The sequence below is a fragment of the Macadamia integrifolia genome, chromosome 13 (assembly GCF_013358625.1).
Source record: "Macadamia integrifolia cultivar HAES 741 chromosome 13, SCU_Mint_v3, whole genome shotgun sequence".
Classification (NCBI taxonomy): Eukaryota; Viridiplantae; Streptophyta; class Magnoliopsida; order Proteales; family Proteaceae; genus Macadamia; species Macadamia integrifolia.
The window spans coordinates 21,301,740-21,318,841 of NC_056569.1; the positions used below are offsets into that span (position 1 = coordinate 21,301,740).

The 17,102-nt window shown below is 36.8% G+C and overlaps 1 protein-coding gene across 1 annotated transcript; it reads left to right on the plus strand.

The window, feature by feature from the left end:
• Nucleotides 1-6,476: 6,476 nt before the first annotated feature.
• On the plus strand, nucleotides 6,477-16,261 carry LOC122059509 (probable beta-1,3-galactosyltransferase 2). Its single transcript, XM_042622317.1, has 11 exons — nucleotides 6,477-7,033; nucleotides 7,779-7,884; nucleotides 8,049-8,113; nucleotides 8,258-8,469; nucleotides 8,586-8,649; nucleotides 12,630-12,702; nucleotides 12,878-12,998; nucleotides 13,883-13,970; nucleotides 14,066-14,191; nucleotides 14,319-14,428; nucleotides 15,687-16,261. Exons 1-11 carry the CDS (start codon nucleotides 6,921-6,923, stop codon nucleotides 15,833-15,835), a joined length of 1,227 nt encoding a protein of 408 aa, XP_042478251.1. The 5' UTR covers nucleotides 6,477-6,920; the 3' UTR covers nucleotides 15,836-16,261.
• The last annotated feature ends 841 nt before the right edge of the window (nucleotides 16,262-17,102 follow it).

Consider the following 17,102-nt stretch of genomic DNA (forward strand, 5'->3'; position numbering starts at 1 on the left):
AGTGTAGGTTCAAGTCCGAAAGACACCCATAACGATGTGTCCTATAGTGTCTAATATAGTCACAGCACTTGTGTCCTTCGTGTCATTTAAGGTAATTGATAGTTGTAAGATTCTATGTTGATCTTAGAGATGCAAGCCTCAACAGAGGTGATAACTTCGAACAACAATGCCGTAGATGAAACTACCAACGGAGGAGATCCCTCAAACATCAATGTTGAAGGTACAATCAACAACCAAGGAGGCGGGGTTCATATTACCCCAAATTGGGGTGGTATTTGCCTTGACTAAACCCATGCTAGAAAAAAACAATGATCCGATAAAGGAGGGCAAAAAAGTGGCTTGGATTCAAGCGGATTACCAATGCAAAAATCGGATCTTGAATGTATTATCCAATGACTTATACCATGTGTATAGTTCATTAGAGTATGCATATTCGATTTGGAATGCTTTGGTAAATAAGTACTCTCTTGAGGATGCTAGCTCAAAGAAGTACTTGGTGGCTAACTTTTTAAATTTTACTATGAAAGATAGTGACACCATTTCAAACCAAATTGATTAATTTCAAATCTTGGTTGGAAAGCTAGCAAAGGAAAAAATGGTTTTACCAGAAAAATTTGTGACCGGTGCCTTAATTGAAAAGCTTCCATCTTCTTGGGATGCTTTCAAGTTGTCAATGAAACACAAGAAGAAAAAATCTAAAAATGTGAACCTATTTGAAGGTAATGTCTTTGTAGCTATGGTCACAGAAGTAAATTTGATTGAAAAATCAAAGGATTGGATATTAGATACCGGTGGTATAAGACATATTTGTGGTGATCTGAAGATGTTCTCTTCTTATTCCATGAGTATGAGAGACGAAAATGTATTCATGAAATATTCTCAAAGTGCCCATATTATGGGGAAAGGAGATGTGGTGTTAAAGCTCACTTCATGGAAGACTATGGTTCTCACCAATGTCCTCCATGTGCCGGACATTAGGCGTAATTTAATTTCAAATCCTTTACTTAATAAACTAGGAATGACATTAGCTTTTGAGAGTGATAAGACAGTTATCACTAGAAATAATGTATTTGTGGGGAAGGGATACCTTAATGAGGGATTATTTGTACTAAGCGTTGAAAATATTATAATTGAGAAAGCTAGTACTTCTTCTGCTTACATTGTTATCCCTACTAATTCTTTTGATTTGTGGTATGGTAGGTTGGGTCATAGTAGTATAAAATATATCACCAAACTATGTAAGTTAGACATGATCACCAATAAGGTGGAACCCCCTGTGAACAAGTGTACAACTTGTGTAGAGCAAAATTAACCAAAAAGCCTCATAAAACTGTGGATAGAAAGAGTGATCTCTTGGAATTGATCCATAGTGACTTGAGTGACTATAAGTCATATGAGTCTAAGGTGAGGAAACAACTATGTCATAACCTTCGTAGATGACCACTCTAGGTATACCATGATTTATTTACTCAAATCAAAAGATGAGGCCGAAAAGGCGTTTATATCGTACAAAACGGAAGTTGAAAATCAACTTGACAAGAAGGTTAAAAGACTTAGAACCGATAGAGGGACTGAGTATTTTAACATTGAAAAGTTTTGTGAGGAAAATAGAATTATCCATAAGACAACCACTCCATACCAACTGGAATCCAATGAGATTGCCGAAAGAAAAAATAGATCTTTTAAAGAGATGATGAACTCTATGTTATTGAGTTCGAGTGTACCACTTGATATGTGGGGGGAACCTATGCTAACGACATGTTATCTGTCAAATAGAATTCCACATAACAAGATTGATATGATTCCATTTGAGAAATGGTTTGAAAGAAAACCAAGTCTAAAACACTTGCGGATTTAGGGCTGTTTGGTTAAGGTATTATTACCGGATACCAAGAAAAGAAAATTGGGACAAAAAACATGTGATTGTGTATTTTTGAGATATGCTACAAATAATACTACATATTGGTTCATAGTGATTAAAGCCATGGATGATGTTATTGAAACAAATAACATCATAGAATCAAGAGATGTTGAGTTCTTTGAAAGCATATTTTCCTTTAAGTCCAACTTACCTACAAGTAAGAATAGTCAATTGACTTATGGGGAAATGGAGTCAAATGAAAGTGTTACCAATCAAGAATTGGGTAATGGTGATGGAAGTCAACTAAGGATGAGGAAGCGACTCAAAAGACCTAAATATTCAAATGATGAGTGGCTTGTCTATCTAGTAGACAAAGATCCTCTTACATACAAAGAGGCTATTACATCATCGGATGCCGTCTTTTGGAATGAGACAATCAAGAGTAAACTAGATTCGATCTTGGAGAATAATACTTGGGAATTGGTAAATTTACCAATTGGTTCCAAAACTTCGGTAATCAAGTGGATATTTCAAAAGAAACTAAAAAGTGATGGGTCACTTAATCGTTTCAAGGTTAGAATTATAGTCAAGGGGTTTAGGCAAAATCCTGACATTGATTACTTTGACACATTTGCCCCAGTCTCTAGAATTGCCACAGTAAGAGTTATGTTAGCATTGGCGTCAACACATAACCTGGTCATCCATCAAATGGATGTGAAAACGACATTTCTAAATGATGACTTAAAGGAGGAAATTTATATAAAGCAACCAGAAAGTTGCATTGTAAATGGACAAGAGCAAAAAGTTTGTAAGCTTCAAAAAATTTTATATGGATTGAAACAGACGTCAAAGCAATGGCATGAAAAATTAGACAAAATTCTAATTTCAAATGGTTTCATTGTGAACGAGACCGAAAGGTACTTGTATAGCAGGTTTCATGGTGGTAAGGGCATATTCATGCTACTATATGTAGATGATATGCTGATAATGGGAACAAACTTAGAAATAATGAGTCAAGCTAAGAAACTTTTGAAGTCTAGTTTTGACACAAAAGACTTAGGAGAGGTTGATATGTCCTCAGGATCAAGATCATCAAGCAAGAGAATAATATTTCACTATCCCAAGCTCATTATGTAGAAAATATACTTAACAAGTATGGATACCATAAAGTTTCAACGGTTAAAACACCTTTTGAAATGTGATGTCATTTGAAAAGAAACTTGGGTGAACTGGTGAATCGAAAAATGTATGCTCAAATTATTGGTTCAGTCACATATCTAATGAATTGTATGCGTCATGATATTGCCCTTATAGTAGGAAAGTTGAGTCAACATACTCACAATCCAAGTAAGGAGCATTGGAGTGCGATTGATAGGTTGCTGAGGTACCTAAAAGGTACTATAAACTATAGTTTGCACTATAGTGGTAAACAAACGGTGTTAGAAGGGTACTGCAATGCAAATTGGATCTCGCATACAAACGAGTCCTTAGCTATTAGTGGGTATATATTTACACTAGTAGGCGGTGCCATCTCATGGAAGTCCACAAAGCAATCTTGTGGGACAGGCTCTACTATGGAAGCTGAATTCATAGCCTTAGAAAAGGCAAGAACGGAAGCCGAATGGCTTAGAAACTTAATGGTGAATATTACATTATAGTAAAAATCGACGCCATCGATATCACTACATTGTGATAATCAAGTGGTTATACATCTAGCCAAGAACCGGATATACAATGGTAAAATGAGGCATATATGCCTAAGACACAATCTTGTGAGACAGTACATAGATGAAGGAATGATAGCTATTGATTATGTGAAGTCAAAAAGTAACCAAACTGATATATTCACAAAGCCTATGTTTGTTAAGAACTTGTGTAGTGTATCTATAGGAATGGGGTTGATGCTTAATCCTTAGGTCATGTGATGGACACCCTACCTATGTGAAGAGGCTTAATGTCTGAATTAGGTTCAAGGGGTACAAACGAAGTCATGGGTGACCAACTCAGTACTACTGCTTATTTAAGTATTCATTTCAAGATGTAGATGGTGATAGTAATACCACCACAAGAAGAAAGGTTGAGCGGTAAAGCTCTTATTTAGTCCAATCCTAGGAAATGTGGGGGTGTGTTAATTGTGGTGCACATCGGGGACTAATCTAAGTGGATGTAGGGGGTGTGATTGCCACCGATGAGAACTTATGGGCAAGTTCTCTAAACATTCATGAGTCCAAAATAAGGGATATGGCCGGTTCAAAAGTCTAAAATGATTATATGATGGGTAGCTTAAAAAGTCGACTTATGAGATGTGGTTGATGGATCGGTCAGGTACATCAATGAGGAAAGATTCAAGGAGTCTGACTCTACCCGTACTCTGTAGTGCGACTCATTAGACATAGTGTAGGTTCAAATCCGAAAGACACCTACAACGATGTGTCCTATAGTGTTTAATACAGTCACATCACATGTGTCTTTCATGTCATTTGAGTTTATATTTATTTTAATATAATTAAGTTTCAAAATGAGATTTTTCTTTTATGTGTTTTATGACTTGTAATGGTGTGGGACCCTTAGGGTCAAGGTAGTGGAAAATGGTCAATAACACCCTATGGGTGCTCTAAATTCAATTTATGGCCATTACCATGAGTGGAAAGTGGTGGGTAAAGAGAATTGATTGAGATTAATTTTATTTATAAAATTAATTCTTAATTCATGCCATAGGTTATTGGCAAATGGAGGTAAATGATCAATATCATTATGTGGGTGCCCTAAAGTCCATTCATGGTCACTATCATGAGTGAGGAGGTGGGTTAGAAAATGATCACTAACACTCTATAAGAGCTCTAAATTTCATTCATGACCATTATCATGAGTGGGGAGATGGGCTATGGAATTGATTGGGATTAATTCAATTTATTGAATTAATTCTCAATTTATGGACTATGACATTATTCTCCAATTAACTTGCCATTAGTTGGAGGTTACTCTTACGGAATCCAAGAAGGTGCAAGGGTTGGTTTTGGGTCTATATAAACCCAACCAAATACCTTGCAGAGATATACATTTTCACACATTGACACTCCATCTATTTCTACTCTTTGCAACCATACAAGTCTTTCTCTTTCTTCTATTTTCTCTAAGTCTTGTGTAAGGTTAGAGGGGGCTGCTGTGCTGCAGCTTTTTGCTCATAGAAGGGACTATAAGTACTGTCTCATCTTCTAATAGAAGGTTGTTTTATCTTGGAGGTAGAGATGCAGAACAACTCTTGGCAGTAGAAGGCATCAATTACTTAAAGACAACACTACAATTGTGACTCAACCTCAATTCTGATCGAAGCTTCTTCAGTTGCTGTGGTGGTGATTCAACATTTATTTGAAGTTTATCCCCATCTCATTTCAACCAAGGATCAATACTACAACATCATAGTAGTTCCTACTGCAAAAGCTTTGTATTGCAATTTGTTTTATTTTTGTAAGAAATTAAAATATAATTACCCAACAGAATCAAGTGCTATCTTGTGGAAAAGCAAAAAAATCAATCAATTGTTTTACTATCTCTTGCAGAAGCAGAATTTAAATCCTTGGTTACAACTTGTGGACTAACTAGATTACCATATCTATTCAAGTACTTAGAGATACTACAACTAGAGCTTAAGAATTTGTATTATAACAATGAAATTGCTACACATAGTACAACAAATCCTATCTTTCATAAACGAATGAAAAAATGAGATTGACTATCATGCGGTTTGTAGAAAAAACTTCAAGCTCGACAAATTCAAACAATGTATTATGTATGCTTAATCAAACAACAAAATGCCAATATTTTTTACTATGAACTTTAGCTCAAGAATATTTCATTTTCTCCTTAACAAAATTGGGCATTCATGGTATTCATGCTCCAACTTAAAGGGAAGTACTAAATTCTATTAGATCAGTTAAAAAAAAAAGGGCCGAAGAATTATCATTACTAAAACTTCTCTCCCCTCTCCCCTCTCCCCTCTCCCCTGGATGTATCTATTAGATCAGTTAAAAAACAAAAGGGCCGAAGAATTATCATTACTAAAACTTCTCTCCCCTCTCTAACCAAACCTAAAATTTCTGTATTTCCTTTTAATTCTATGATTAACATGAATAAACTATTTTAATTAAATCACTAACCAAGGATTAGATTGGGTTGCGGGCACTAATGTAAGCCAAATTCCGACAATCTTCCCACGATTATAGCGAGTGTTAGATTGGCTAATCCAAATTAGTAGCTGTGGTGTCCGATCCCATTTTTTGATTCTGACTTTAAAATCATTGACTACAATAGAGGAAAAAGATTGGGTAAAAACATTAGATCTTCATTAATGCTATAACAATTAAAATTTTAATTAATTCACAATTAAAGTGGGATTATATCTCTCACCCACTTAATGGATGCTATAACAATTAAAATTTTAATTAATTCACAATTAAAGTGGGATTATATCTCTCACCCACTTAATGGAAAATTAATTAACATTAAAACTGGGAATTCTGTATAACTGTAGAAGACTAGAAGGGCGGTGAAACTGTTAGGACTTGGGACTGAAGCATTTAAAACTGGGAATGGGAAGTTTTCTTTTTGGTTAAGGAATAAGGATTGATTTGTAATTTTGATGTATAAGCTTAGCAGTTGGTGGGTCTTCTGAAGTCGTCTTCATTCTCTTTAGTTCTGTGAATCCTTGTCTGCAAAGGAGAGCTAAAGGAAGGAAAGCTCAGAGCCCAGAGGCTGGAATGAAGCCAAAGTGAAAATAAAGAAAGAAGAAAGAAGTGAAAGAGACGTTTTCGGTTTACCCACTTATCTCTGTCGTTCTGTCTCTGCTGATATCAACTCTCTTTCATCATTTCAGCTTCAGATTTCCCATTTCTCAAGCTCCATGTGATTCTGATCTATGTTCTTTAATTCTGAGAACATGGGTTTTCGAATTTGAGTCTCTCTCTCTCTCTCTCTCTCTCTCTCTCTCTCTCTCTCAATTATTAGAGATGGGTTTTCCTTTGAAAAGCCTGTGGCTTGAGTGAAAGAAAGGACGAACAAAATGTATCTGAAGAACAAGGTAGCAGAGCCGCCTTCCAGAAGCGTTGTGACCAGGAGATGGACCTTATTGTTTTGTATCGGAAGCTTTTGTGCTGGAATGCTCTTCACTAGCAGGTATTTCCCTAGTTTGGGGGTTTCTTCTTTGTTTCTTGAATCTTGAGTTCCCAACCATCATCTTTCTTTACTGTGTTTGCTCTAGGTTTTGATTAGTTAGCTCAACTATGCATCTATTTCTTTTTTTCTCTGAACTAGAAGATCAGGCGAGGATAATATGTGGTATTTCTTTTACAATTTATCTCTCGGACTGTTTCACAGGGTTTTCGATTCGTTAAAATTATTAATTTTCAAGCCTTCAATATGGAGACGCTGCTATGAATACTTTGAATTGGGTTTCTGTTTCATTTTCCTTCTGGGCTTCTTATTTCTCTTAGTTTCTATCCTTCTTCCTGTTCTGTTACGATTTTGTCCGGTCGGTTGTACATTCTGGGATAGATCTGAATTGGGATTCTTGGTCTCTGGACCCAACCCAGAATTTCTTCTGCAGTGGTTAGGAAATTTGCAAGTGGGTTGCTTCAATTTCCATATTGTAGATACAGATCAAGGACAGTCAATCCAAGTGTTCCATACACCTTTTATGCGTTTCCATCCACTGCTGTCTCTTCCACTCCCATATTTCTTACTTAATTATGTGTCGTTTGGATACTTAATATTAATATCATCCCCATTTAGAATTTATAATAGGCCTCTCTCTCTACAAGTTATATATTACTTTCTAAACGTTTCAAAATGGTTTTTCTGAATTTAAACAAAAAACCCTTTTTTATGTATGGCATATTTATCAATGTCTTTCTGGTTAAAGAATGTGGGCAGTACCTGATGTATCTGAAGCTAAAGCTCTAACGAGGGCGAACGGTGCAGAGGATGAAAAGCTAAACCTAGTATCAGAGGGTTGTGAGCCTAGATTTGTGAGTGTAGTTATCTCCATTAACATTCAAGTGCTTCATATTTTTCTTGTAGTTATTGTTTTTTTATTTTTATTAATTGATTTTATAACCCCAAATACCGGAGATGACGCTATTGATCAGTTTTCTTTTTTTCTTTTTCTTCCTTCATTTTCATTTTATATCAGAAGGATGCAAAACATGAATCAAAGGACATTCTAGGGGAAGTTTCAAAGACTCATCATGCTATACAGTAAGCCAAGACTGTTCTCCACTCCTCCAACCCACTTTCTTCTTTGATTTGTTTTCATTTATTTTAGCCGCATTTTACTGGTATATGGTGCTTTATATTTTATTCCGATACTGATGTACTTGTACAATGAAAAATTGAATGTAGAACACTGGATAAAACAATTTCAAATTTAGAGATGGAATTAGCTGCTGCAAGGGCTGCCCAGGAATCTATTCTCAGTGGTTCTCCTATATCGGAAAACCTGAAGGTATCCGAGTCAACAGGAAAGAGAAAATATTTAATGGTTGTAGGAATTAACACTGCTTTTAGCAGTCGGAAACGAAGGGATTCGGTTCGTGCCACTTGGATGATGCAAGGTTTGTGGATTGGTTCTTTGCTTTTATTTTCCTCTTCATTGCGTTTCTTATTATTCTTCATTTGCTTGCTCGTTGCTGATTTACTGCACTGGGTTCTTTCAAAATATTGGAAATAGGTGAGAAAAGAAAAAGGTTGGAGGAAGAGAAGGGAATTATCGTTCGCTTTGTTATTGGTCATAGGTGGGAAGACTAATTCCTTCTAAATCTTTTCTTGTTATTAAAGCACTTTCATGTTTTTACCTGTAAATTTTGTCAGACTTCATGGCTGCAGATTTTGATTGTTTTTACCTCACTAGCGTAACTGTTGCTGTAGATATATGTGTTAAGACTTTAGTTATGTGTGTGGTGACATTAGTATATATGGTGACACTTCACCATATCTAGTGATGTTTTATATTCTTGGTGAAGTGTAAGGATTAAATAGTCTGTAGTCGTATACCACATTAATAAAGTGGCTGCCCTACCCATGATAGAATCATAGAACAGATAAGCAAGTCGTGGGTTGGGTTTTCCTATCCTACAGTTCTCTCTTTCTTCTTCTTCTCTTATGCTCTCCCATTCTTCCTTCTTCTCCTGTACAGGTACTGATCTTTCATTGTTTAATACTGTCGCATTATATGCAATGATTTAGGACTGAAAGGTGGCATTCCCTGTTATGGTTGTATCTGGACTTTATTGACTGAAAACATAGACTTAAAATGTTATAGATTCAAGAAAACATAGTCTTGATTATTTTATGGCTTTAGTGAATTAGTTCATTTGGTACTTTAGTTTTCCTTCTCACGTACATGGAGGCCAGGAAGAGATAGCCCCTCCAATTCTTCAGTCAAGATTTCAGTAATCTCTGTTGGATATCTTGGAACTGTTCCTAACTGAGAAAATTCTGACAAAACGAGCCTATCCTAACAAGCATGCCACCATAAAAATTTGAGTTGAACACTACTCTTTAGCTTTTCCTTTTAGGATTACACAGGAAAAACTCCAAAGTGATGCAGCTCTTTACACCCGTAAGTACCATTTATTCATGCTTATTGATTAATTATGTCCCCAGTGTTAGTCCTTATTTTTTCTTGTTCCTGGTTTTGTAATTAGTACATGACTATAATTTTGCTAGAGTGTACTCTTTCTTTTCAACCTTGCTTTCAGGTCTAAAACCATCTATAACTTAAATGCTTTTTCTAAAGCTTGCGTTGTCAACTTGGGAGTGGTGGATCCTTTTGGTAAGATCAGGATCCCTTGATTGATTCCTTCCCAGCCTCCTTTTTTTCATTGATTGATAACTTGGTCAAGTTTATTGGGAAATTTGGTCTGCATGACTCTTTGCAAATTTCTTCTATGTAGGAACTATATCATATTCTGAAATTTGTCCAAGTGCAACCAATTTCTCCACTAAGTTTTAATTACAATCGACATTTGACCTTTTTCTTTAGGACAAAGGTGACACTACTCACTATGCATTGAGAGTGTATTCTAAAATTTGGCCGTGTTAGACACTGTTGCATATCCCTGCATCCCACTTCTACAACAACAATGCTGCCTGATCCCAACTGAATAGTGTCAGCTACATGAATCCCTGCCCTCCAATCAGCTCTATTCGAGGTCATACTTGATACAAGGCCTAAGCTATGCATCTTTCCTCACATATTCTCCTAGGGTCATTTTAAGTCTGCCCCTGGATCTTTTAGTTCTTTCAGTCACATTCCAATGCTTCTGTTGAGAAAAAATCTTCATCAACCATAGTTATTTTGTTCCAGTTATTATTTAGTTACAACAATAACAACAAACTCAGCCTTATCCCAGCTTAATGGGGTAGGCTACATGGATCCGATTATGATTAAAATATATTATTACATATTACAACTCTTGACTACATGTTATGGTCAATGTTTTAGAAACCTCATGACTCGTTATTTGGACTTGACTTGAGAGCCTGATCATGTGATACATGCTCCGACAGCTAAATCACTGCATTCTAGAGAAGTTAAAATTTTGGAAGATGATGATCTTGTATCCAAAAATTATTTAGAGTATTTAATAGATGGTATACAGTATAAAAATCTGAACTCAATTTTTTTTTGGTCTAAAGTCAGCACTATACTGTACATTTACCAGTACCTTTATCTGTCTTAGAATTTTCTCAACTAAGATCCCTTCTCGTTCTTATCACTCTTAAGACTCAGGTCCTTGCACAGAAGCCTCTCTTTGTGTATTTTTTCACTTTGTCTCACTTGCCCACTTATTTGAAACATGATATATTCTATTCTTTTCTTTTTTGTTTTTCCAATACAAGCATTACAACTTGGCTGAGCTCAACTAAGACCCAATACAAACAACTGAAACATGTTGTGTTTGGACAGGAAAAGTTTCAACCTGACCGTAGTTCAAAACAGCTAGGAGTGAGGCCTTGGGAAAGCAATCCTCTCTGGTTGCTTTGGATTGGTTCATGGGAATACCATTCAGTGCTTAGGGGCTTGGGGTTGCACTTGGGATGACCATTCAGTACTTATGTCTTAGGGTCTTAGGGTTACACTTGGGGTTTGTCATTGCTCCACCAACCTGACTGGTAGTGTTACCCTTTTTCTTTGCATCCATATTGCTTTTCTTTTGGAACTCAGTGTTTCCCTCAACTCAATTTGATGAACTTGCCATATTACTTGATTACAGGCCTCGTGAAGTATTCAAGTTTTAAGACACTAACCTGAAAATCAGCTTTTCCAATGTTGGAATTTCCTACGAAAAAATAAAAATAAAAATGAATTGTTAGGCACTTTGTTACACTGGCTCAAGTAGGCATAATTGTCAAGCGTCCAGGTGCCTTTGCTGGAATGGCGCTTGGGCTCCTAGGCACTTTGTTCGTGTCGCCTTGATGTCCAAGCCCACTCTAATGTCTTGGGTGACTAGACGCTGTGACAACTATGCAAGTAGATGTAGCAACCGATGATGTTTAGATTCTTGTCATGAACATCTATCTAAATCAAGCTTATGGGTGAGACTTTCTCTATGTTGTTCAACTTCTCTGTATTGCTCGTTGTTCATTGAAATTCCTTCTGTTTGTATCCTCCTCTATTTTGTTTATATATTTTGAATTTGCTTGGTTATTTACTTCATTGGTCACTTTGGATCATGAAATTACTGCAGCTTTACTTGGTGGGCAGTGGGCACACATAATTAGTTTAGATTAAGCCAATTAATTAGTTTTAATTGGCCAAATGATAGGGTTATGTTATCAGATTTGTGGGTGTGTTGGAAATTTGATTCAACAAACTTCTTTAGAGAAACTGTTTTAGTATTTTCCTAGGCCAATTATCTAGCGTGAGGACTCCCCCCCCCCCCCCACACACACACACCAAAAAAAAAAAAGAGAAGAAGAAGAAAGAAAGAAAGAAAGAAAGATAGAGAAAAGAACTGGGCTTCCTTTAGTTAGTGTTGCACCAGGAAAGGGAGATGTCCTTTTTCTGGAATAAAGCTGTGGTGCCAGATATTATATTTAAATACTTTGATAAACAATTGTGGCTCATCTTGATAAACTGACAACTTGACTTTGCCACATAGTATATATGTCAGGTAACTGGCAACTGCAGCCTGGATACCTTCCCTAAGCAGCACTCTTCCTCCAATTAGAGTGGATAGAAAAAGTGTTCCAAGGGGATTTTAAGACCGAATTCTTCTATATGTTTGACAGAATTTTGACTCCTTGTTTGCATCCTTTTAAGGTTTTCTGGTGCAAGCATGGAACAAGATATCCCTTAGAGCCTTGAGTTTTAGGTGATCTGATGTACTAAAAGCCTGATCTTCTTGGTTTTAATATTGAAGAAGCTCACTACACTCATATTATACACATATGACTTGATTTCTTTTGCTATAATGTTTGACCTCTTTTCAAAATTGCCTGCGTTGTAATATATGTATCAAGTTAGAAGAGTTGGATGAAACTTTGCATGCATTTCTTTGTTCTGTTGGGGTGGAGGCCTAGGAGGATAAAGACAGTTGCTACCACTGAGAATTGATAAAGTTTCTTGTGCATGTGCAAAAGTATAAACTTTCTTCTGTTGCTCGTCTTATTCCACATTAACAGACTCTCTTTTCATGACGAGGATCATTAAGTATGTTTCTGTTGAATCAAAAGACTAATTTTTTTTATTGGAATTCTTCATCATCAGTGCTACATCTGGTGGTATTTTGGATAGAGCCATTGAAGCAGAGGATAGAAAGCACGGAGACTTCCTGAGGCTGGTAATGCTTTTTATCATAATTTTTTTGTATTGCTGTCATTTTTACTTCATTTTTAATGCTTGCTGCTAAAGCATACACTAATAACACTCATTCTTTGTTGATCTGGAAAAGACATGTTACTGAGGGTTAAGTGGTTATCACTTATTTGTGTATTAATAATTTAATACTTTGGCAGGATCACGTTGAAGGGTACCTTGAACTATCAGCCAAGACAAAAACCTATTTTGCTACTGCTGTTGCTTTATGGGATGCAGATTTCTACATCAAAGTTGATGATGATGTCCATGTGAATATAGGTACACAGGAGAAACTTATCATATATCTTTCCTTCTTCATGGTTTTGCAGACTTCTGTCCATGTGGGGAAGAGGATTAAACATCCAAAGCTTTTTATTTGAGTAGCAATGCTGATGTTCAGTACAGAGTTGTCCTAGACATTAATGTTTTGCTATTATTTACAATGATTAATATTAATATGGGATTAATGACCACTGATCTAGTTTTTAGTTGATGCCACAGTTTTTATCATTGTGGTGGTTTTGGGTGTGGTAGAGATAATGCAAGAAGCTCTACTTACCTTAAAATGGTGAGCCTCACCACTTGTTGGTGCCCCAATGTCTATCCACTTACAAATTGCAGTATGCCTTAGTAGGTTTGTCTCAAAAATGGTTTATACAGATGATCCTCTTAATTGTACCATCATCATTTTTGTTTGGATGGTAGAAAAAACATATTCAAAAAAAGGGGAAAGAAACAAAAAGCAATGATGTGACTGAAATAAGTGATGAGGGCCTTTCATGTTGGTTGTCAATCAGCACCCTTCATTCAAGAAAGGCCTTCCTTTGAATTTCTAATGAATGATCCCAATCGATGAACACAACTCCTAATTGATCCATTTGGATGTGTGAAGAAACACCGTGTTGATTGCATACTATTTCCCTTGAACTTCCTTGCTTGTTCATCAGAATCCTTCCTCCGACAATCATGATAGAAACTGGAAACTTTGTTCTCGATTAAGTGTTGAAGTTTGATATAAACAATGTGACATCCGGGGCATCTTTACAGTGTTCTTAAGAAGTCTTTCTCTTAAGGATAGTTATACCATTGTTCATGTAAACTATGCTCTCTTCATAGTCTTGGTTGGTCCCTTGTCTCATCAATTTTCTTTCAAATTACTGCAGCAACACTTGGAGCAACTTTAGCTAGACACCGCTCAAAGCCTCGGGTGTATATTGGATGCATGAAGTCTGGTCCTGTCCTTGCTCGAAAGTAAGCTGTTCTGTTTGAAGTTGTCTAGTGACTTGATTCTTCTCATTGGGAAACTGCTAATATTCAGTTACTAACTGGCCCTTGTCATGGAACAGAGGAGTTAGATACCATGAACCAGAGTATTGGAAATTTGGTGAGGAGGGAAACAAATACTTTCGGCATGCTACGGGTCAGCTATATGCCATTTCAAAAGATCTGGCTACTTATATCTCAATAAACCAGTAAGGGTTGATTTCTCTTTATAGAATAGCTTTATGTCTATATGTACCTGAAGTTGTTTACTCCATTCAATTTCACTTTTGATGGTTCGAATATGTATTATTTATGTATGTTGTTTAACATTCTCAGGCATGTGCTGCACAAATATGCTAACGAGGATGTTTCATTGGGAGCTTGGTTTATTGGCTTGGATGTGGAGCACATTGATGACAGAAGATTATGTTGTGGTACCCCACCTGGTAAATTCCTAGTTCCTCATGGTACTTTAGTGATATTTGAAGATTGTGTTTACAGTTACAGTCAACTTTTGATTAGGTTTGGAAATTTTATGAAGTATGAAATCTTCAGGCTGTGAATGAGTGAACCAAGTTGAGTTGGCCCAACTCAGCTTGTTTTCGTAGGCTAAGATTGGTCTTGGGCTTGGCTCAGGTCAGCTCAGCTCACTTAGGTTAGGTAAGCCCAGATTTTCTGCCTGAGACTTCTAGTCCACATGCAATTACATGAAAACTTAGGTCTAAACAGAAATTAGCAATGGAACTTGGTCTTAAATTACTATATTAATGTGGAACCCATAACCCCAAAGGGGTAGCCGAGTTGGCAAGGGACCTTCGCCTCAGGAAGCGTGTGGTTCTGAGTTGGACTCCTCTTACCTTCTTGGGGCCACTCCCCACGGGGGTGTTTAGTGCTCTTCACTGCTTTTGGTGAAACTTGAATGGTTCTCATTCAACCCCCGTATGACCCGGTCCATGCGATTGTAATATGGACCGTCGGGACTAGTCAAGCCAAAGTCTTGGATACCTGTCGGGAGCCAAAAAAGAAAAATGTTTCAATTATATGACAATAAAATACATACTAGCTGAAGCAGAGTGTAAACTGAACATAGGACACCCTAACTCATTCAGGATCTGGAAAGTTGAGCCTGGTATTAGGTTTTCCAATAACATTGTTATTGTTTAAATTTAATAAGTGAAGGACCCCAGCCTAAACGAAATTTGTCCTGCCTGGTGCCATAGCTTATTTAAGAAGGGATAAGTATTTTTGTGAGAGCTAAAGCTGTACATTTGGCTTACTGGCGTAACATTTCATGAACAAATTTCTGTTGGTTGTTACCACTTGGGTGCACCATAAGAAAAAAATGATGTTGATCGTATGATCGTAAACTCCACTGTATGTTCTGTTATGGAATGATCTCACACATTTTTAGCTATCAATTAGCTTTTGTTTGAGGGGTTAATTATAAAAAAAATAATAATAATAAAATAAAAATATTAAAATATAAAAACTCAATTTTTGCTGTTTTCAGACTATGGCCAAACCAGGGTGTGCTGGTCAAATGAATCCCCCCCCCCCTAAATGGACCAGCTGTTTGCTTTAGGTGCGGGCAGCGGCACAAAAAGTTTCATCATATTGAAATAAGAAAAGAAAAATTCAAGTGGCTTTGGTATTATTTTTACATTTCAACACAGATTAATAAAGTGATGGAACTTCTTACTGCAGATTGTGAGTGGAAGGCTCAGGCAGGCAATATCTGTGTTGCTTCGTTTGACTGGAGCTGCAGTGGGATATGTAAATCTGCTGAGAGGATCAAGGTGGTTCATCAGCGGTGTGGAGAAGGAGAAAATGCTCTCTGGAGTGCAACTTTCTGAGAGGCAGCAGGCTGTAGTTCGTCCAAACTGGGGAAGAATTGAAGAGGCATGACAAGGAAAGCATATGGTATGTGAATCTTCCAGTAGTATGTGGGTATAGAAAATGTATTTAATATTACAATTTAGAATATAGTTAGAGATAGAGATAGAGAGAGAGAGAGAGAGAGAATCCTAGCTGCATGAGACGGGCTTTTTCCATTTTAGCAGAGAAGACCGACTCTTGAAGCAGCAAAACGGAAGAGAGACTGTTGAAGCAGCAAAAGGGAAGCAAGAGATCGTCACACCATTCTTTGAATATGCTTGGAAAGCCATTTTGTAAGTTACTTTGAGTGGCTACTGAGCTTCATAATAAACACTAATCTTTGGGGCAAACTTTGCTGCCTTTTGTTTCATAAAATTAGTGAAAGCTGTTTTGGGCTTTGATAAGTTTTCTCTCTTTCATTATTACAACTGAAATGCTGTAGAAGATGCCCACTTTTCATTGCTTTACTTCAGTTTGAAGATACAGTGTGGGGGCAACTATATAATGCTGTCTTACCTCCCTCCCCACCCCCACTTTCTTCGGCCGCACAATCCTCGGTGCCACCCCTTACCCATATTTACCTATGAATCAATGAAACATAGAAGGGGATGGTAAAAGCCTTGACGAACGGCTTTATCTTTGCATATGGTCATTTCTTTCACATCAATTGATAAATTTGGCATTTTGATTATTGGATAGAAGGAGAATTCTTGTGATAGGTGAGTCAATAAACTTATCACGGTCATGAGCTACCCACATGACCCACTCACTGTTTTTCCCCAAGAAATCTTTAAATCCATGATCTAAGCTCAAGTTTGAACCTCTTTGGTACAAATGTTTAGATCATTATATTTATTTGGAGGAAGCTTGGTTAAGATTGCAAAATTCAACCGTGACAACTTGAAAAAAAAAAAAAAATGCAATCCAGTGCACGAGATTCCTGCTACTGCAAGGTCTGGGAGGGGGCAAGTGTGTACGTGTGCGTAGCCTTACCTCTTATTTCGCAGAAGAGGCTGTTTCAAAGTTTTGAACCTGTACCAACAAGTTGCAATAGTGCAATCATGAGTCCAATGGTCAAGGTTTTAATCCTTTTTTTTTTTTTTTTCCTGTGAGATCCGGTTGGATACTTTTGGATCTGCAATCGGTTACAGTCTATTGTGAAGGTAGGTGAAGTAGGTGAAGGAAGGAAGCTTGTATTCTATAAAATTATATATAAAGATTCTGAACCCTTTTTTTTTCTTTTTT